Genomic DNA, 22,300 nt, shown 5'->3' with positions numbered 1-22,300 from the left:
CCGGTCCCCGTGAGGGCGGCAGTCAGGCTGCCTTTGGCGGCATGCCTGCGGGAGGTCCGCGGGTTCGGCGGCAATTCGGTGGCGGGTATGCTGAAGGCGCGGGACTGGCAGATCACCCGCAGAAACGTCTCCGAATCCGCTTGACCAGAGGACCTCCCGCAGGCATGCCGCCGAAGACAGCCTGACTGCTGTGCTTGGGGCGGCAAAAAACATAGAGCCGCCCCTGCCTACCCTCACTCACTTTCACTGGGCTGGGGCAGGGGTTGCGGGCTTCGGGGTGGGGCTGGGGATGAGGGGTTTGGGGTGCAGGAGAGGGCTCAGGGCTGGGACATAGGACTGGGGTGCAGGACGGGGTGTTGGGTGTGGGCTCTGGAAGGGAGTGAGAGTGCATGAGGGCACTCAGGGCTGGGACAGGGGGTTGGAGTGCAGGAGGGGGTTCCGACATGGGGCAGTGGGTTGGGGTGCGGGCTCCGGGTGGCGCTTACCTTAGGCGGCTCCCAGAAGTGGCCTGCATGTCTGGCTCCTAGGTGGAAGTGCGGCCAGGACGCTCTGCGCGCTGCCCAAGGCCACAGGTGCTGCCTCCACAGCTCTCATTGGCCTCAGTTCCCAACCGAGGCCACTGCGCCACTGACTGGACTTTCAGCAACCCGATCAGCAGTGCTGATTGGAGCCGCCATGGTCCCTTTTCGACGGGGCGTTCCAGTTGAAAACCAGACGCCTGGCAACCCTATATTAAATGATTGATTAACAATACTTTGCACTTACACTACACCTTTCATCCCTGGACTTCAGAGCACTCTACAAAGGTGGGAATTAAGATCTCCTCACTCCCAGACTTGTATTCTAGCTCAGTGCTTCCCAAACTTCATTGGTTTATGTACCACTTTCTTAATGGTTGTGAAGTGACTTGATGAAACATCATGCTCACGTACCACTGTCTGGGAACCTCTAGCCAACAGACACATTGCCTCCCATTCATGGGCGGCGGGTATCATAGGCCTCCTCTAGCCCAGGCCGTGGCTGCACCCTGGCTCCCCCTCTCCTGAAGCCAGCGGGGACTCAGCTGAGGCTGGTGGCATGGAGCTGGGGCTCAGTCGGCGGGTGGCTCAGGCCAGGGGGTAGCTCAGGGCTGGCTGGCTGGCAGCCCGGGAGTCGGGGAGGCTAGCCAGTGGCCCGGGGTTGGGCAAGCGCACTGGGGGCCAGAAGGTGGCCCAGGAGTTGGGCTGGTGCTCTGGGGCTGGCACTTGGGGGCCGGTCGGTGGCCCAGGGGTCAGAAAGCTGCCGGGGGGTCGGGTTGGTTTGGCCAGGATGGGGCCCCTCCGGCTGTGGGGGGGTGGGGCTCATGGCTTTGGTGAGTGAAGGGGGGCGGAAGGGGCAGGGCTGTGGTGGAAGGGACTATTTAATAGGGGCTGGGGGTCTAGCCTCCCCAATGGGAGCGTTCATGTGCCGCCCATGCTCCCATTGGATAGTAGGGGCATCAAAATAGCTAATATGGAACTCAAGTGCAGATGCACAATATTTGCAACAAAAGCAGTGACTGTATAATGTGTGGTTAGGTTACATCTAGAACTGAGTGAATAATTGATTTTTCAGATCAATGGACAAACAGAAAAATAATTGTAGCTAATTTTGAGCGAAAAGGGAATTTTTTAATTTTTCTTGACAAAACGTGGACAGTGTAGACATACCCTAAGTCTTTAACTCTTGTCAGCTCATTTTAGAGATAGGCCTAAGTGACAAAGTTAGGCTGTAGATCTGAACTTCTCCAAAATTCTGGTTCTAGTTCAGGAGCTTTTCATCTTCCGATGTGTTCATAAACATGAAATGAAATTCCACCCTTGTGAATAATATAGTCTCTTATGGATGAGGATACTAATTTGAGGTGCCTTAGTTTTTGGTTGCCCAATATAAGATACTTTGGTATCCATGACCCAGCCAGTCCCACTTACTCCCTCTTCCCTTCTCTTCCTGTTGGTAAAAACGCTTCTCCCACCTTGAGCCTGGGAAGCATTCATGGAGCCATCTCTGGAAGGTATGCAAGTCCTCCCAATGTATCCGATTACTCCCCCTTCCCTCCTATTCCTTCTTTTCTTTCCCAGCACCTACCTAATGACCTAACACAGTTAAGGCACCCAAACAGCCTTAACTCTGCCCTTTAGTAACACCATGCAATCATGATTAATATATTTGTGATCCCAGTTTAAATTAAACTGATTTTTTAAAAACATGTTAATTTTGTTTTTTAATTCTCTCATGATGTCACTACAGGGCAGAGTTAAGGTTCAGTGAGTGACTTAACTGTACATTTCCAACTTGTTTGGATTTCATTTAAGTTTAACCTTAACTCTGAATTTCTAAAGTTTATTATATTTGTTCTGGGGATAATTACAACATCCCTGTAACGTATTTTAACATTAAATTACTGATATGTTCTCTCAGTTTTAACTCTATCTTAACAAAGATTTTTGTCTGGGAATTTCTTTTTGATTTAAATATTAAAAATTTCATACATGAACACTAAACAAGAAACCCAAAGAGGCTTGTAACTATATGATGTTTCTAATGAGGTAAGATATGTAGTATCAACTTTAAAGCATTAAAATGAAATGTTTTAGGACCATATTCACTAGTATACTTCAACTGCTTTCTGCCACTGTAGGAGCAGCACAAAGCAGCCAGAGCATAGTGACCATTTAAACTGGATTTACAGTTGCTATGAATCACCAGAACAGCACTGGTGAATCTGGCCCTTAATTCACAATTGTTGTTTGGTTTAGCTATCAAGGACATGGGGGGCTTTTTAAATGTTAAAAAATATATAGGCAAACCTACCAAGTAAACTTCCTGGATAGGAAAGTGTGAGATGTAGCTGTTGTAATGAAAAGGAAATAGATATTCAATTTTTTAAAAAAGTGAATAATATCTATGAGGCCTGGAGGCAAACTGGACAGCAGGGGGTATGAGGCGAGTGAGTGGGGTGTGTAGTAAGATAGGGGAAAAGGAGGAAGAAGGTTCTGTGAGGAGGAGATTCAGTGACAATGTTAAAGTGGGAGAGAGGGAAAGGGAGGGCTGTGTGTAGATTGTCCTATGTGAGGAGATTATGGCTCTGCACCAGGTGTGTTGCCCACTCATTCTGTGCCAAGGCGTCAGTGCTGTCCCTGGCACTCCTGACTGGCTCCATGGTGCATTGGGGAAACTATGCTAGGAGTGCAGGGGCAGTCCTTGAAGTGCAGAGACTGGTCTCTTTCCCTTCCCTTCCCTTGGTTTCCCATTAAGTCCACTTGATCATTTTCAAACTGTTGTTGCAACATGGAGCCCAAACAGAACACCTAGCTCATGCTTCTTGCCCAACAAGAAAGGTTGTTGGAACTCTTGAGAAACCACCACAAGGCATCCAAGGCAGCAGCAGAAAGGCACTAGTGGTTAATCCAGATGTTGCTAATCTCATATTCAAACTGGCATTTGAACATTTCAGAGTTAGCTGTTTTTATGTGTGGACGTGAAGATTTTTATAAGTGTTCATAGGCCCAGTGTGGTGAGGCTGTCCAAGGTGACTGCTGCTGTTACAATGAGTGTGTGTGTGTGTGTGTGTGTGTGTGTGTGTGTGTGTGTGTGTGTGTGTGTGTGTGTGTGTGTGTGTGTGTGACATACACTGCTTGCTCCCTCTCTGTGGCAAACTTTATATTTGTTCTTTTTTGTTTCCTTCATCTAAAAATAGCCAAGTGGACAGAAAGTTCAGGTTTGGTCTCTGCATGTGGAAAGCAAAAATTGGATGAGAGACGGGCAAGAGGGAGGGCTGGTTAGCGAGTCCATAGGGACAGAACATGGAGGAGTGAGAGAGGAACGAAGTTCCTAAATCCAGCCCCATGTGCAGGGCTCAGAGAGAGCTTATAAAAACCTTTAAAGTGACTTTATATAATCAAACTTTCAACATTGGTTAGATCCAAATTCTCAGGACAATGGGTCATATAGAAGCAAGTTCTGTGTGACCCATTGAACAACTGGGAATCTCTCTCTCTCCCAGTGCTAGAAAGTTCTCATCAGGGTTGTGAGATACTGCACCTGAAATCTGCCCCTATCCTGGACTGTCATTTGGGGGAAAGAAGGTGTGACAGGCTGTACCCCGGGGTGCAGTCTGGGAGCCGTTGGAACCGCTGTGCCTTTCTGGGTTCGCCTTTCTCACACTGCTCTGCTGGTGATTCAGCCAGCCTCTTCACGCCCTGTTATCACCCAACCCGACAGCAGGTGGCGCCACACACCCAACTGAATTACCTGAGTGCTTTACCTAAGCCACTCATAGATCCACAACTGAGCACCAGCCAATTTCCCAGCTCCCCAGCCTCACACCCCTACTGGAGTATAAACCCAGAATTATACCATCTTGCACTGCACAGGAGTCTATACAGTGCAACCTCATTAATATAGTTTGCTCCCCCCATGATGTGGGGAAGATATGCAACAAGCCTGTATTAACCAAGCTGAGATTTCCCCATACACTTCACTCAAAACTGGTTAAGATAAAACATAAAACAAGTTTATTAACTACAGAAAGATAGTTTTTAAGTGATTATAAGTGATAGCAAACAGATCAGAGCAGATTACTTATCTAATAAACAAAACACAAGCTAAGCCTAATATATTAGATAGATGGGGCTTGAATTAGCAATATCTCACCCTGACTAATGATACAAGCAGGCTTGCATTTCTTAAGGCACAAGCTGCATCTGCCTTGCAGTTTGGGTTCCCCTCCTACATGCCAAGTCCTTTGTCTTCCAGAGCTTCTTTCAGGTGTTGAGTTGTGGGGAGTGAAGACCAATCATGATGCCACTCCCCATCTTATATAGTCTCTCCATATGGTAATAACCCATAGTTTCAAGCTAAGTTCCTGGCCCAGTTTGTGGAAAAATGAAGTTCAGTGTCGTGGTCTGGTCACATGCCATTGCATGCCTTGCTGATTCATAGCAGCCATTACTCATAGGCTGCTGAAACGTTCCCAGGTGAGGACAAATATTTTCCATGGTCCATTGTCTTTGTTGATGGGCCATTAGCACTGTCTAGCTTCTTCATTGTTGTACCTGAAAGGCTAGCTGTGGGTATTTTCAAATTTACATCTTTCAATAACATATACCTAACAAAACTTTATAACTTCACATACAATGATAACACATACAATCCAACAGGATATTAATGTTCAGCAGATCAAGACTTTTATAAATGTACCTTACAAGGCATACTTTGTACAAGATGCCACATAATTACATCATAATCATATTACTATGGTGAATGTGGGGTGCTGGAGTGTCACAGAATGAAACCTTTTTTCTGGAAAGTCGCTTTAAAAATTGATGGCTGTTGGAAGCTGCTCCATGGTTTGGCATGACAGAAAGGAGCTGGATAGGTGGGCAGAGTGCAGGTGTGGTGGTTAAAGTTGCATGGTAAACTTTAGCTAGTATGTGGCTGTGATTTAACACAGAGATGTCACCACCACATATGTGGTATGTATGTAGATAATCAAAATGGAAACAAGTCATATTCTTGTCCTAATTGCTAGGAACCAAATATATAAATTAATTTTACATAGACTAGCGGAGCTTTCTAGAGAGCAAAAACACTGGCTTTGAGAATGTCCAGATACTACAGTCACTAGTGCTTTAGAAATGCAAATAATGATAATAAAGAATGGGGTGAGAGGGTTCATGGGAAAACGTGGATTGAAATCTAAGCTTGGTCTGTGCTGGGAGAGGCACGATTGCTATGGAGAATTCAGCAGAGATTCTCATGAAGCGAAGAAGCAATAAAATGCAATTCCCCTCCTTCCTGGGGGATCAGTTGAGAGTGGGCTGAGCAAAGGGTGCAGCCTGCTAGGGCATGAAGATAGTTAAAGCACCTGTGTGGGGGTCAGAAAGGATGCTTTTAGCACTCAGATGATCAGGAACATTGTGTGAACTGAGAGCTGGGTGGCGGGGGTTACAGAAACTAGCAGGGGCTCATAATAAGTTGATTAGCAGAGTCTGGTGGTGAGTCACCTCACATGTAGCATATATCACACCTGTTTTCATCTTTAGTTATTCTGAACCTTGCTTCCCCAGAGATTTGCATCCAAATGAACATACCATTCTTCTGTGATTCCCATTTTCTCCAATGACATGCTGCACAGTACCAAATAAATTTTCCCCAATAATTTCTCATCTCAAAAAACCTCTCCAGTTTAGTTGATTTATTTCCGAGTTCACGCTGCCATTTATGGTTTCTCCACACGTTTTCCTGGTAAATATGTGGGATGCAGGAACCCACAGACAGAAATATAATACTAAGATGAGTTGCACGTTATGAAACAACGTTAACAAAATAAAAGGGAAGTTTAATATATTACTGGTGCCCTGCAGCAGCCAGAACTTATGTAGCAAAAGATTATATGGGACTTACTGTAATTACTGTTGTTCTGGTGTTCAGTAAAACCAATGCCATTATTATGGTTTCGAACAAAGTTATTGCTGGTCAGTACTAAGGTGACCAGATGTCCTGATATTATCAGGACCATCCTGATATTAGAGGCTTTGTCTATATATAAAACTATACACCTCCCGCCCCAGGGGAAAAAAGTGTCCCGATTTTTCACATTTGCTATCTGTTCACACTAGTCAGTACTGAGCCCATCACTTTCTGTCCCTACCCAGCCAATTGGCCACCTGGTGTTGCTGCCAATGCCAGCTGCTTCTGCCCTGCTGAGATCCAGCATGAGGAGCAGCCACAGGAGAGGCCACTTGGCTGCCTGATGCCAGGCTTCACAACAGCCTCTAGCTGCCAGCTGAAGGAACTGCAGCTCCTGCCTGCACCCTGGAGGACCTTTTTGGTCCCCATCTTGTGGCCCAGAGAGATTCAGGACTATCCAGGTGGGGTATGGCACTGCATAGGGCTGCCAATATATGCATGACACATGAGATGCATGACACTCGGCAGCCTTGCATTCTTTTAGTATTTGTGGTTCCAGACTAGAGGAAACTGAATTTTTTTAAACGTGAGATTTGTTTTTTCTAGGGCTGTCGATTAATCGCAGTTAACTCAGGCAATTAACTCAAAAAAATTAATCGTGATTAATCGCACTGTTAAACGATAGAATACCAATTGAAATTTATTAATTTTTTTTTATTTCTACGTTTTCAAATACATCAATTTCAATTACAACATAGAATACAAAGTGTACAGTGCTCACTTTATCTTTTATTTTTTATTACAAATATTTGCACTGTAAAAATGATAAACAAAAGAAACAGTATTTTTGAATTCACCGCATACAAGTACTGTAGTGCAATCTCTTGATCATGAAAGTGCAAATTACAAATGTAGTTTTTTTGTTATATAACTGCACTCAAAAACAAAACAATGTAAAACTTTAGAGCCTACAAGTCCACTCAGTCCTACTTCTTGTTCAGCCAATCGTGAAGAGAAACAAGTTTGTTTACATTTACGGGAGATAATGCTGCCCACTTCTTAATTACAAAGTCACCTGAAAGTGAGAACAGGCATTTGCATGGCACTGTTGTAGCTGGTATCGCAAGATATTTACGTGCCAGATGGCTAAAGATTCATATGTCCCTTCATGGTTCAACCACCATTCCAGAGGACATGCTTCCATGTTGATGACGTTCGTTAAAAAAATAATACATTAATTAAATTTGTGATTGAACTCCTTGTGGGGAGAATTGTATGTCTCCTGCTCTATTTTACCCGCATTCTGCCATATATTTCACCTTATAGCAGTCTCAGATGGTGACCAGTGGCGTAGCCAGCTTTTAAGAGGAGCGGGAGCAAAGATAAAAAAGGCACCCCCCTTGGCTCCTCCTCTGGCCACGCCCCCTTGGCTCCTCCTCCGGCCGCACCGACCCTCCCCCTCCATGGCTCCTCCGGCCCTGCCATGCCACCCCCGTGGCCCCCCCTCTCGCTCCTCCGGCTGCGCCCGCCGCCCCCCCATGGCTGCCGGCTGCGCTGCGGGCCGCCAGCCTGCGTCCCCCCTCGCTCCTGCGGCCCGGCCGCGGCTGCCGGGCCGCGCTGCAGGCCGCCAGCCTGGCCCCCCCGCCCTCCCTCGCTCCTCCGGCCCGGCCGCAGCTGCCGGGCCGCGCTGCGGAGCGCCAGCCTGGGCCCCCCCTCGCTCCTCCGGCCCGGCCGCCGCTGCCGGGCCGCGCTGCGGGCCGCCAGCCTGGGCCCCGTCTCACTCCTCCGGCCCTGCCGCGGCTGCCGGGCTGCGAGCCTGTGCCCCCCCTCGCTCCTCTGGCCGCTTTTGGAAAGCTACGCTAGTGATGGTGACCCAGCACATGTTGTTTGTTTTAAGAACACTTTCACTGCAAATTTGACAAAATGCAAAGAAGATACAAATGTGAAATTTCTAAAGATAGCTACAGCACTCGACCCAATATTTAAGAATCTAAAGTGCCTTCCAAAATCTGAGAGGGATGAGATGTGGAGCAGACTTTCAGAAGTCCTAAAAGAGCAATACTGATGCAGAAAATACAGAACTCAAACCACCAAAAAAGAAAATTCTGCTGGTGGCATCTGACTCAGATGATGAAAATGAACATGCGTCGGTCTGCACTACTTTGGATCGCTATCGAGCAGAACCCATCATCAGCATGGACGCATGTCCTCGGGAATGGTGGTTGAAGCATGAAGGGACATATGAATCTCTAGCACATCTGGCATATAAATAGCTTGCAATGCGGCTACAACAGTGCCATGCAAGCGCCTATTCTCACTTTCAGGTGACATTGTAAACAAGAAGCAGGCAGCATTATCTTCTGCAAATATAACAAACTTGTTTGAGCGATTGGCTGAACAAGAAGTAGGACTGAGTGGACTTGTAGACTCTAAAGTTTTATATTGTTTTATTTTTGAATGCAGGGGTTTTTTTCTACACTTTTCTACACATAATTCTACACTTTTAAGTTCAACTTGCATGATAAAAGAGATTGCACTACCGTACTTGTATTAGGTGAATTGAAAAATATTTGTTTTTTGTTTTTTACAGTGCAAATATTTTTAATTAAAAATAAATACAAAGTGAGCACTGTACACTTTGTATTCTGTGTTGTAATTGAAATCAATATATTTGAAAATGTAGAAAACAGAAAACCATTTATTTAAATATTTTTGGATATTATTATTTAACAGTGCGATTTATCGCATGATTAATTTTTTTAAATTGCGCGATTAATCACGATTAATTTTTTTAATCGCTTGACAGCCCTATTTTTTTCATGATGGTTTTCCACATGGAGTTACTGTAGAGTTAAGGTTAAGGTTGTTTGGGTACTAGGTTTGCAATGCTTGTTTTTAGGATAATTACAACATACGTGTGAAACTATTTACCCTTAAGTTACTGCTAATGTATTCTCACCTTAACCTCAGTTTAACATCATGTTTTGTTTGGGAATATTATTATGTAGAAAACGTCTATCTATTACCAGGGCCGGTGCAAGGAAGTTTCGCGCCCTAGGCGAAACTTCCACCTTGCGCCCCCCCACCAGCCCTGCGGCAGCTCCCCGCCCCCCCTCCGCCCTGAGGTGCCCCCCCATGGCAGCTCCCCCCCCTTGCCCTGAGGCGCCCCCCCGCAGCAGCTCCCCCCCCCAGCTCACCTCTGCTTCGCCTCCTCCCTGAGCACGCCGCCCCCGCTCTAATTCTCCTCCCCTCCCAGGCTTGTGGCGCCAAACAGCTGATTGGCGCCACAAGCCTGGGAGGCGGGAGAAGTGGAGCAGCGACGGCATGCTCAGGGAGGGGGCGTAGCAGATTTGAGCTGGGGTGGGGAGCCCTGCGGCAGCTCCCCCCCCACCCTGAGGCACCCCCGCGGCAGCTCCCCACCCCCCCGGCCCGGGGAGCTGTGCGGCACCTCCCCACCCCAGCTCATCTCTGCTACGCCCCCTCCCTGAGCATGCCGTCGCTGCTCCACTTCTCCCGCCTCCCAGGCTTGTGGCGCCAAACATCTGTCTATTACTTGAAATATTTTTCCAACCATAGAACAAGCTTTAGGAAATATATGCCTTGGCAGATGGAGAGGTTTTTTTTATAATATCTTTTCCTGGTTCTTCATTACTTCAAATTCTAATACAAATAAATAGTAACAGTAATAACACTTTGCACTTCTATAGCATCTTTCACTGCAGGATCTAAAAGTGCTGTACAAATACAATTAATCCTCACAATATACCAGTGTGGAAAATAAGGACTGTAAGAGCGCCCCTCTATATCTGTCCCCTAGTCAGCCCCAAGGTAACTCCCTATCCTTTCCTCCCTCTCCTTCCCCAGTCAGCCCCAGATCTCTTGCTCCTTCCTTCCCCTCCCCCACTTAGAGCCCTCCGCATAGGCCTGGTCCAGCTGAGCACAGACACAAAGATCCTGTCCTTTGTAAAAGGAGCTGGGCTGTGTTGGAGATGGGTTTCTCCAAAAAAGCAGTGGCTCCTCTCACAAACATCAGGATCTGGGTGAAAGCTCCCCAAATCAGAATCTTCATTAAAACAGGCGACACTGTATCACGGCATATCAACAGAGTGCTGCATCATTCCCTTGTCTTTCTCATTTTCAGCTCTAAAGCTTCTGTGGGGGAAAAAATAATCTTTTGTTCTACAAGGCCAACATCAAGCTCATATTTCGATGGCTCAGGGAAAATGATAAGCTTGGAAATAACAATGACCTATTTCATGTCTTGATGAAATAATTTCCTCTCTCTGTCATTTTCTCAAAGAATAATATTTGACTAGTGCAAGGGCATAAGATAGGGTGGATGCTTTTCTTCATACCAACTGATAATGGGCCAAATTCAGCAGAGGAGTGCAACTCCGCTGACTTAAGTGGATTTAAGCCTGCTTACAGCACAGACCAGTATTTTTAAAACTAGATTTTAATACATGTGAAGTACTTGTAATTCAATTGCTGTAGCACAGAGGTTTCAATTTCGTGAATCAAATTATTTATATATTCCTGAACAAATCCTACACACTAATGTCCCTCTAGCCCCACTGTAACTGCTATCACTGACAGCCTCTTTGATTTGCTATCGTGATGCAATTATTTAACCAGTACTCCCCCACTGCACAACAGTCAGTTTGATCCTCCCCTTTAACAAAAGGCTACTGTATTCAACAGGGTACATCACAATATAATGCAACCATGCAGCTCTGAATTCACATGGCCCCTGCTCTGAAGCACAGGAACAATACAAGCAATTATGGTTGTCTATCTGGATCCTTAGGTTCAGTAAATAGACCATATTTCTTTGCTGACAGTGTTTAAAAATGTAGCCATGGCATTTTTACTTGCAGTATACAGTATTTTCATTAAGTGCTTTTACATCAATCTTTAATTATTTTCAGCACAAGTAAAATAGCTATTGTCATCTGTTTTTCCTCTGGGAATATATCAACTAGTGTCTCGTTTCCCATATACAGGAGCTTTTCCCTGCCTTTGACTGTTCACCCTCACTGTTGATAACATCTCTTAATAGCACTGGTATGGGACACAACTTTGGGACATTTGTCATGGGAGATAAAACAGGGACATCTAATAGGTGTCACCAGTGCCCTCAGCCAGGTCATTTCTCACCCTGGCATTAAAGATTTCAGCATGTGTTCATTTGCCCACAGCTGGTGCATTGCTATTTGCATCCGCAAATGATGGGAATTCATCTGCTGTCATGAATACAACATGTCATGGTACATTGGCCAAGATGACCAATCTATGCTGCATACCTCATTTCACCAATCCTGCTCATTTTCAAACAGCTCCTGGGATGGCTTATTTTAAGGAACACTGTCAAAACTAAAATCAATTTTGCAATAAAACAACCTTTACCCAAATTATTGAAATCTAATTTTAGTTCTCTGTTTGCTTTCTTTGTGAGTGAATCTACACTTGTCTGTTTAGTTTGTTTCACTATTTCTCCATGGTAGAATGTTTCATTACGTTTTTAATGTTGGAGATGCTTACCCTGTGGTGTTTGGAAGCAGAAACCCAGCATAAGGGGAAAGGGCAGAGAACAGCTTTAAACTCTGAAAGGAAGACTATGGCTGACAACTCTCTCCTCAGGCACATTGGACATTTCTATTAAAAGGATAAATAAAGCTCCACAGTGCAGGAGATAGAGGTTTTTTTGGGGGGGTGGGGGGGGGGAAGCTCGCCTAAGACTCTGGAATGAACTTCCCCTGGAAGCTAAAACCATCGTCTGCTCTAAATGCAAGATGCATTTCTCTGACCTTGTATTCTCTATAGGGCTATCAAGCGATTAAAAAAATTAATCGTGATTAATCATGCGATTAATTGTACTGCTAAACAATAGAAAACCATTTATTTTAAATATTTTTGGATGTTTACAACATTTTTCAAATATATTTATTTCAATTACAACACAGAATACAAAGTGTACAGTGCTCACTTTATATTTATTTTTTATTACAAATATTTGCACTGTAAAAAACAAAAAAATGTATTTTTCAATTCACCTCATACAAGTACTGTAGTGCAATCTCTTTATCATGAAAGTTGAACTTACAAATGTAGAGTTATGCACAAAAAACCCCCTGCATTCAAAAATAAAATAATGTAAAACTTTAGAGCCTACAAGTCTACTCAGTCCTACTTCTTGTTGACCAATCGCTCAGACAAACAAGGTTGGTTACAATTTGTAGGAGATAATGCTGCATGCTTCTTGTTTACAATGTCACCTGAAAGTGAGAACAGGTGTTTGCATGGCATTGTAGCTGGAGTTGCAAGAAATTTATGTGCCAGATGTGCTAAAGATTCATACATCCCTTCATGCTTCAATCACCATTCCCGAGGACATGCTTCCATGCTGATGATAGGTTCTGCTTGATAGCGATCCAAAGCAGTGCGGACTGACGCATGTTCATTTTCATCATCTGAGTCAGATGCCACCAGCAGAAGGCTGATTTTCTTTTTTGGTGGTTTGGGTTCTGTAGTTTCCGCATCAGAGTGTTGCCCTTTTAAGACTTCTAAAAGCATGCTCCACACCTCATCCCTCTCAGATTTTGGAAGGCACTTCAGATTCTTAAACCTTGGGTGGAGTGCTGTAGCTATTTTTAGAAATCTCACATTGGTACCTTCTTTGTGTTTTGTCAAATCTGCTGTGAAAGTGTTCTTAAAACGAACATGTGCTGGGTCATCATCTGAGACTGCTATAATATGAAATATATGCAGAATGCAGGTAAAACAGAGCAGGAGACACAATTCTTTCCCCCGAGGAGTACAGTCACAAATTTAATTGACACATTTTTTTTAACAAGTATAATCAGCATGGAAGCATGTCCTCTGGAATGGTGGCCAGAGCATGAAGGGGCATATGAATGTTTAGCATATCTGGCATGTAAATATCTTGTAACACCAGCTACAAAAGTGGCATGCCAACACCTGTTCTCACTTTCAGGTGACATTGTAAATAAGAAGCAGGCAGCAGTATCTCCCATCAATGTAAATAAACTTGTTTGTCTTAGCGATTGGCAGAATAAGAAGTAGGACTGAGTGGACTTGTAGGCTCTAAAGTTTTACTCTGTTTTGTTTCTGAGTGCAGTTATGTAACCAAAAATAATCTGCATTTGTAAGTTACACTTTCACAATAAAAAGATTGCACTTCAGTACTTGTAGGAGGTGAACTGAAAAATGCTATTTATTTTGTTTATCATTTTTACAGTGCATCTATTTGTAATAAATAATAATAATATAAAGTGAGCACTGTGCACTTTATATTCTGTGTTGTAATTGAAATCAATATTGAAAATTTAGAAAAACATCCAAAAATATTTAATAAATTTCAATTGGTATTCTATTGTTATAAGAGCAATTAATTGTGATTTTTTAATCACAATTAATTTTTGAGTTCATTGCGTGAGTTAACTGCGATTAATCGACAGCCCTAATTCTCTAACATAAACTTATATCACTATGTATATTTAAAAACAAAAAAACTACTCTAACACCACATGGTGCACACAACTTTCCATCCAGTGAAAGAGTGAGAGAAAGAACTAACCACACATGACAGATGTTGCTTAATATACTATTGGAAAGTGCTCAGATGAAGTGGTGATAGGATGGTATAAGAACCTATCTAAAACAGAACACACCTCTGGTTCTGTGATCTCTTCCTCCATACTGCCAAACCTTAGCCTGAAACAGTAGCAAATGGTGCTTTTCTAAAACTTGAGTTAGCTAAAGTGACTTGAAACATCACTGAGCACCTTGTGTAGACACGGATTAACACTTTGAAGATCATGTTGTAACCCCAGGGGGAGCCCGTGATCTGGTGACACTGTTTTAAAGGTGTTAAAACTCAAATATCCCAGTTTATTCCTTTCACAGATGGAAGCATATCAAGTAGTCATTACTCCGTGCTCTTGTATTGTATATGCAAAGTACAAATACAATTAAGAGAACTTCCCCAGTAAAAATATACCTTGTATTAACCCTATTGTTTTTGACATTGCCCTAAATGTAACCAGAGAGACAGAAACACGGATGGAAAAATCAAATAATACTGTTCCTTTTATGTAGCCTTTAGCTGTGTTCAAATAAATTTCTTCTCGTATTATGTCTCATTAATACTGATAAATTAGCTCCGGAAACTTTGTTTCCCTCTGTGAAATAGCCAGAGCTTTGACAAGATTAGACAATTTTACAGAAATTACAGCTGAGCCTTGGGGGTGGAGGGAAGGGGACAGCGTGGAATGAGGAGAAAAAATAGCCAGTGGGAGGGAAGGTGAGGAAGAAGATAGAGAGGTGTCATGTGGGGGTCGGGGGGAGTAGGAGTCAGGAGAAGGCATAGACAGGAGACAGGCTATGGAAAGGGGCCTGGCCTGGGAGACAAGGTCACCCAGAGTAGAGAGATGGAAGCGGGAGGAGAGCAAAGAGCGAGGCAGGAACGGGGGAAGAGGGCAAAGCACTGGAGGCGGGAGGAGGAGGATCACTGTCAAGCGGGAGGAAGGAGCCGGGATGGACGGAACAGCCTGGGGCAGGGCAGGCGGAGAAGGAGCCGCTTCCAGTCAATAGTCGCGGCGCGGATTGTTTCAGCGTTCGAAGGGGAAGCGATTTGGCCAATGAGAAGCGGCCCAGCCACTGCCGGGGCCCCACGTCTCCGCAGAGGGCCTTGCCGCCGCCGGGCTCCTTCTTCTCCAGTGGCCGCCGCGGTGGGCGGGCGAGGGGCGGCGGGGAGCGCTGTAGCGCCGCCTGTCGGGCAGCCCCTAGCGCCGGACTCCTCCCCCTGCCGCCGGCTGCCAGTGCATCATCGTGTCCTGTGGAGGCGGAGAGCCGGGGCTGGAAGCTCCTCAGTGTGCGGCGAGGCGAGTGCAGCGCGCATAGGGCTCCCACTACTGCCGCCACCCCCGTGCTCCGGGAAGGCCGGGATCGCGCCCCTTCAGTCCCACCGCTGGAGCTGGCTGCTGTTCCGCCCCTCCAGCCTCTCGCCGGGGCGAGCTGAGCGGCGGGCAGCCGGGAAGCGGCTCAGGCGGCACCGCGCTGGCTCGGAGGAGCAGGAGCTGCCCCGGGCGCCCCGCACCGGCTGCTGGCGGGAGGATCTGGAGCCAGAGGAGACCGGCGAGGGGGAACTCGGCTCCCCGCCGGAGGAGCTGCGCGGCAGGGGCGGCGGACCCTGAAGGAGCAGGACACCCCGGTACCCAGGCCGGGCGCTGAGCCCCTCGCACCCCAGCCCAGTGGCTCTGATCCCCGCTCCGCAGAGCTCTCCTTCGCCGGTGCCAGGCGGATGCCGCCGCAGCAGGAGGGGGAGGCGGGCTACATCAGCAAGCCGCTGGCTGGCGGCTGCGAGGTGCCCCCGGTGCCCCCGCGCAGGGTCCGCAGCAGCCGGGCGGCGGCGCTGGGAGCGGCCCTGGGCAGCAGATGCCGGGCCGGGGCGGGAGCCGAGCCGCGTCGCAGCATCAAGTGTGTCCTGGTGGGGGACGGGGCTGTGGGCAAGACCAGCCTGGTGGTGAGTTACACCACGAATGGGTACCCCACGGAGTACATCCCCACCGCCTTCGACAACTTCTCCGGTAAGGGGCCGCTGCAGGGGGAGGGAGGTGGGGAGACGAGCGTGGGGGCAGGTGGAAGGGGGGATTTCCTCGGGGACACCCCGCAACACTGGCGACCTGCTTGGGGATCTCCCATCCACCTCCCGGAGATGAACTGTCAGAGGGAAGGGGGAATACCCCTATGCCTTCTCCCCCCCGAGGGAGCTGCATGGATTTCCCTCTTCAGGGAGAAGTGAAATGGCCTGGCACTGGTGAAAGAGGGAATTCTTCCGCCTCCCCCTTCCCCCCCCCCCCCCGCAGGTGGGGAAGGGAGCTGCCATGGGGCAGGCGAAAGGCCCATTCCCCAACGCTCGGGGGCAAACATCACCACCCATCGCCCCTTCTTCTCAGTGATGAATGCATGTTGGCCCATATTGTTAGCATGTAGCTTTTCTAGCTCTCTGCTTGTGCAGTGCCCATATTTTACAGCTGTGTTCAGCCCTGCGCCCGGATAGGACTTTGCTTGTTTTTTTTTTTTTTTTTTAAAGGATTGTACTTTAGATCATGTTGGAAATATCAGTGTGTCACACCCTGCCTCCTTTAGTTGGGTTCTGGGGGCGGGGGGAGGGAGTAAATCCTTCATCTCCTCCCCTCTGTTTGTTCAGAACTGTGTTGGAAGGTGGCTGCAGAGATGGATGGGGCTCTTGAAACTGCATCCTGCCTTCTGAATTCTTTCAATTATATATCTTTGTCACTCTCTGAAAGTTTTAATAAGACTGTAGAGCCACATGAGGGTATTAAATATATGACTCTCTAGTCTCTCTACGCTTAAGTCCTGTGAGGTCTGCTGTGCTGGAGACGATTAGCTTCCTGGCACAAATCTGGGTGTCGAGCTTCAATATTAGGTTTTTTAATTTTCATAAAGTTGATCCAAACGGTCCCTTTCTGGGTGTACTTTATGTATGATTAGTAGCTAGAATTCTAGCTTTAAAGGTAATGTAATCATTCTAAAGGCTGGAAGATTGATTGGATGGCATGACTTCTCGGTATTATTGAAAATCAATACTGTGAAGCCTAGTGACCAAATAATAAATGAAACCTACACTATGGCTAAAAGCATTTTATATTTAAAAACCAAAAAAAAAAAAAAATGAGGCTGGTCTGTTTTATAAAAGATACCACCGTAGCCAGTGTTTGCACATGGTCACATATCAAGCTAGCTTGTTTTTAATGGCAAATTCTATAGTCAAAATTTCCAGTCGTGCAAGAAGAGGAGCTTCCCAATGGAAAACACAAATATTTGCATTGTCTTCCCAGTGATTTAAAACTGGGAAGGTTTTTTTGGGCCAGAGCTTTGAAAACACAAACGTGACAAGAAAACAAATCCTCTGTAACAAGAGAAGTAACCTAATTGTTTGGATCATTCTCTTTTTGTGTCATCAAAGAGTTTTAGTTCAGTGATTTGCTACTTCATCAGCAGCAGTGAAATGAACTGGAAAGCCCTGAAGGGTTTGTATGTGCCTAAATGTTAGTGACAGACTTGGTTCCAGTTCTTCAAGTCATTAAATTAATTGAAGGGAAAACAAATGTTGAGGGAAGGCATGATTCTTTTTTCTTCTCTTTTTTTTTTTTAATGAAAAATGTGTAAAGTCGAACTCATTACACTTTTTTCCTCTCCTAAGCTGTTGTGTCTGTTGATGGCAGACCCGTGAGACTTCAGCTCTGTGACACGGCTGGTCAGGTCAGTGAAGCTTCTTATTTCATTTAAGTGATGGGGGGAAGGGAGAAGTGTCACACAAAATAGTCTTCCTAAAGACTTTATGGATTTAAAAGGATATCCATTGTTTGATCATCTTATTAAATTTCCATCAGAGTATGCATCCGAAGAAGTGGGTTGTAGCCCACGAAAGCTTATGCTCTAATAAATTTGTTAGTCTCTAAGGTGCCACAAGTACTCCTGTTCTTTTTCCATCAGAGTAAGTAATTCTTAACCCACTGTATAAGGTTGGTTGAGGAGTGTCATGTTGTTGGTTCAGACTGCTTCCCTGCTAACTTCACTGTCAGGTTGAATTCCCAGGGACTGTAAGTTCTCCCTCAGATGTGTTGCCCCTGACTTAATTTTATTTTTTTAATTATCTATTATATATATAAAAGTGCTGCTGCTGGGGGAGTGGAGGGAGGATTCTGTATGTTTTGAGCACAGATACGAAGGCATGTGAAGGGTGTGGACAACTATTTTTATTGAGGGGGTCTGGAAATTTTAAAAAAACCCTGTTGAAGATCCATTTCATGAGTAGTTTTGTACCATGATTACATTTGTCAACTCTTAAGATCAGATAAACGAGCTTCATTCTTAACTCAGTGCTTCCAGTATTAAGAACAGTATTAAGAATCAGAGGGGTAGCTGTGTTAGTCTGGATCTGTAAAAAGCAACCGAGAGTCCTGTGGCACCTTTAAGACTAACAGATGTATTGGAGCATAAGCTTTCGTGGGTGAATGCCCACTTCCTCGGATGCATCCAGCCAAATTTGCATCCAGCCAAATAATGCAATACCATCTGTGGGAGCCAAGCATTAGCGAAAGCAGTGTGAGGAGAGTATGATGGCATCAGTAGACAAACCCCATTATCCTAATGAGCAGTGTTGTAGCTGGGCATTATAACAAAGATGTGAACTCAACTCGGTTCAGTACTGGCTTATACCCTGTGCAGTGCCAGCACTGCATTTTGCCTATACTTTTTGCAGTTCTAACCCAGGTTAAAAGAGTACAGAGCAGCTCCCTTTGAACAATAATATGAGATGGGCCAGTAGGGTTGTCCCATAATGTAATACCCTGATGGAGGGCAAGGGGGCAGGGCAACACGCTGTTAGCTTCAGCTGAGATGTGAATTCAGAAGCAGAGCATACCAGATGTAATTGTAACGATATCCTTGGTGATGGGGCCCCATGGAACGGCAAAAGCATTGGTTTCCGGAAGATTTGAAAAGTCCAGTCACTTTTTGCTTTGGTTACTGCTATTAGTTCAGGAGTGTAAAAACTCCTTAGTGAAATAACCAGTGAAACCGCTCTCTTGTGTTTGCCTTTAAAAGGAATGGGTTGGGTGAAAACCAGTAAAATGAAGAAAATCATTCTGAGTATAGGATGCTTAATCAAATAAAATCTTGGTTGTGTGTGTGAGACAGCTTCAAAATGGGATTAGCATTTAAATAGGTAAAAACATACAGAAACATGGAGGGTTTGGTGTCATGAGCCCAAAGATGCAGCTCTGCAGTCCCGGGATCTAGCAGTGAGACAAAGAATGTCTGCAGACTGTACTTGTAATATAAATGACCGTGCATCCTCTCTACAGAAATCTCCCTTAAGAGCTGGTTTTGGCTTTTGAAACCACTGAATCCTGCAAAATTTCATAATGCCTTGCAAGAACATGGGGAGATGTCTTTTTTAATTGGATTCGTTGCTGCACAATACAGAACACTTTGTAAAGACAGGGTTTCTTTTAAGCCAAATGGTGAGAATCCTGCATTGCTGTCTTGCTGCCTGAGAGGTTTAATCTGAGAATCAAGAGAACTAATGAAGCCTGCTTTCTTGACTCTTGTTTTATAACCTGTTGTCAACCTTTGCATTACCACTGAAAGAAATTTATTTAAGTGGAATGGGACTTCGGAGGCTTTTAATGGGCTTTAAACAACTGCATATCCTAGACTCTTCAGAAGCTTTCAAGTAAAATCTTAAATCCCGACAAATTAACATGTAACTTGCAATTCAGCAGTAAAATATTGTTCCTAGAGAGGCATTGTTGACTTTATTTGCTCTTTGCTCTTCTTAATTTAAGGCCCTGTGAGAGCATGGTGAATTTTAATTAAAATGTCATCATGGCTGAACCAAATCCTACCTGTTTAGGCTGTTAGTGTTACTGTGCTTTTATCCTGCTGTCAGCATAAAATCAGGCTATGCATAGTTAATCCTTGCCTCATTTTGCATTCTTCACTTGCAGTTCTTTGAGCTGCTGCGATAAGTGAGAATGCCATGATGGCCAAGTCTTCTGTTACCTTTTAGGTGTCATCTACATCAGTGGTTTTCAACCTTTTTTCATTTGTGGATCCCTAAATAATGTTGAAAGGAGGTGCAGACGCCTTTGGAAATCTTAGACCTAGATCTGTGGACCACAGGTTGAAAACCACTGATCTACATTATGTTAGTTGATTCCTCAAGATAAAAATCAGAGCCTTGCATTGTAGATCTTTATTTTAAAGGCGGGAAAGAGAGAGAGGGAAAAAAAATTTCATTAAGTGTGATGGTAGCAAGAAAAATGAACACAAAATAGTAGGGAAGTCATCTTTTATTTTAATTTCCTGTAGGTTGCTATTGAACCTTCATTTATTTAAGATGATTCTTGCGAGGGAACACTTGCCAGCCGCATTGTCCCAGTGCTCTTGTCTGTATCTCAACATATGGATAGTGTGGTCAGCATTGCGGGGGGAGGGAGGTGCATTTTAAATCTGAGCTGATCCATGACTGAGCTCTGTTAAAGGTGAATTTACACCCTCCCTCTCACCCCCTATTTACTGCGTGTTCATCACCTGTGTACCTTAGCCTGCACTCCACCTCTACAGTCTGGCTCTTCTGTTGAGTTACGGCAGAAGGGCATAAATACAAACACCCAAGGAAGGCTTAAAGCATTCAAAAGAAATCAGCAGTGTTAGAGAATCTTAAATACCTTAAGAAGATATTGTTTGGCCCTGTGCCCATGGAGTCGATGGCAAAATTTCAGTTGACTTCCATGTTGCAGGATGAAGCAGATATTTGGCATATTTATGGCTTCTTCTATGAAAACACCATGTTCTGTTGTACACAAGTTACATTTGTGCCTATGTGAGAAGAACAGTTAAACTTGATCCTTTCTTTATTCATTCAGTAGTTCAAATCTCTATAATGGGAAGTATTTAGGAACTGGTAAGGGTGGTACCTTTATAATTTTTAATGCTATTTTTTATTCAGCAGTAATGTTGCTTTGCTTTGCGCAGGATGAATTTGACAAGCTTAGACCGCTGTGCTACACCAACACAGACATCTTCTTGCTGTGCTTCAGTGTTGTGAGCCCTTCCTCCTTCCAGAACGTGAGTGAAAAGTGGGTTCCTGAAATACGATGCCACTGCCCCAAAGCTCCTATTATTCTGGTTGGGACACAGTCGGACCTCCGAGAGGATGTCAAAGTTCTCATTGAGCTGGACAAGTGCAAAGAAAAGCCTGTTGCAGAAGAGGCCGCAAAGCTCTGTGCTGAGGAAATAAAAGCAGCGTCTTACATCGAGTGCTCAGCTTTGACTCAGAAAAATCTCAAAGAGGTCTTTGACGCGGCCATTGTCGCTGGCATTCAGTACTCGGATACCCAGCACCAACCAAAGAAATCCAAGTGCAGGACTCCAGACAAAATGAAAAACCTCTCCAAATCTTGGTGGAAAAAGTATTGTTGTTTTGTATAGTATTTGCAAGGACCTAAATGTTGCTCTAGTGAAATCAAATAGAAGCTATATTAGCTTAAATCTCACTCTGTATTCTCCAAGTGTGTAGCATAGATCCACAAGTGTGTATATGTTGCTATTAGAAATCTCAATTTCCCTTTCTCTTTTGAGGGAGATGGAAGAACACGTAGGTAGGAAGTTCCTGTTAAATCAGGTTAAGGAATTTCAGCTTTCGCCTGTCTGATGTCAGAGTTTCCGGACTAGTCTCACGTTAAGGAATACATTTGTGACGTTAGAAATTGTACAAAGGCTTTGACTTTCTGTATCATAATGTATATAAAAGAGGGAGGAACAAAACCGAGGCCTTTGCGGATAGGGCTATTTAGAAGAAACAAAGGACTATGGAAATATAGAGCTCTATATAGATGGACAATTTTAAAAAACTAACATTGTGCCTCCAAAATGACATTTTAGCTTTAAAAATATACTCCCTCTTTCCCCCATCTCCTTCCCTCAACCACTTCAGGGGGGACTTTAACAATGTGGAACAAGAGGTGGAGTCTTCCCCCAAATGCTGCTGCTTGAAAGGTCATGCATATACCTCCAGCCAGGGCCGGCTTTAGGCCGATTCCCTCGAATCGGGCCCCGCACCTAAGAGGGCCCCGCGCTCTGGGTCTTCGGTGGCACTTCGGCGGCGGGCCCCGCACTTCCTAAAGCCGACCCTGCCTCCAGCACGTTGTTACACTGCCTAACACGTTAAGTAACTGACGTAATTACATCTTATTTGTAGCCTCCTGACTTGGAAATCCTTTTTTCCCTCTTTCTCTCTCTTTCACATGCAGTA

At 45.1% G+C, this 22,300-nt stretch overlaps 1 protein-coding gene across 1 annotated transcript; it reads left to right on the top strand.

The window, feature by feature from the left end:
* The first annotated feature begins 15,754 nt into the window (after window positions 1–15,754).
* Window positions 15,755–21,477, top strand: RHOU (ras homolog family member U). Its single transcript, XM_065400875.1, has 3 exons — window positions 15,755–16,040; window positions 17,681–17,739; window positions 21,022–21,477. Exons 1-3 carry the CDS (start codon window positions 15,755–15,757, stop codon window positions 21,475–21,477), a joined length of 801 nt encoding a protein of 266 aa, XP_065256947.1.
* Window positions 21,478–22,300: the final 823 nt, after the last annotated feature.

The sequence above is a fragment of the Emys orbicularis genome, chromosome 3 (assembly GCF_028017835.1).
Source record: "Emys orbicularis isolate rEmyOrb1 chromosome 3, rEmyOrb1.hap1, whole genome shotgun sequence".
In the NCBI taxonomy this organism is placed as follows: domain Eukaryota; kingdom Metazoa; phylum Chordata; order Testudines; family Emydidae; genus Emys; species Emys orbicularis.
This window is presented reverse-complemented; position numbering and strand designations above follow the sequence as displayed.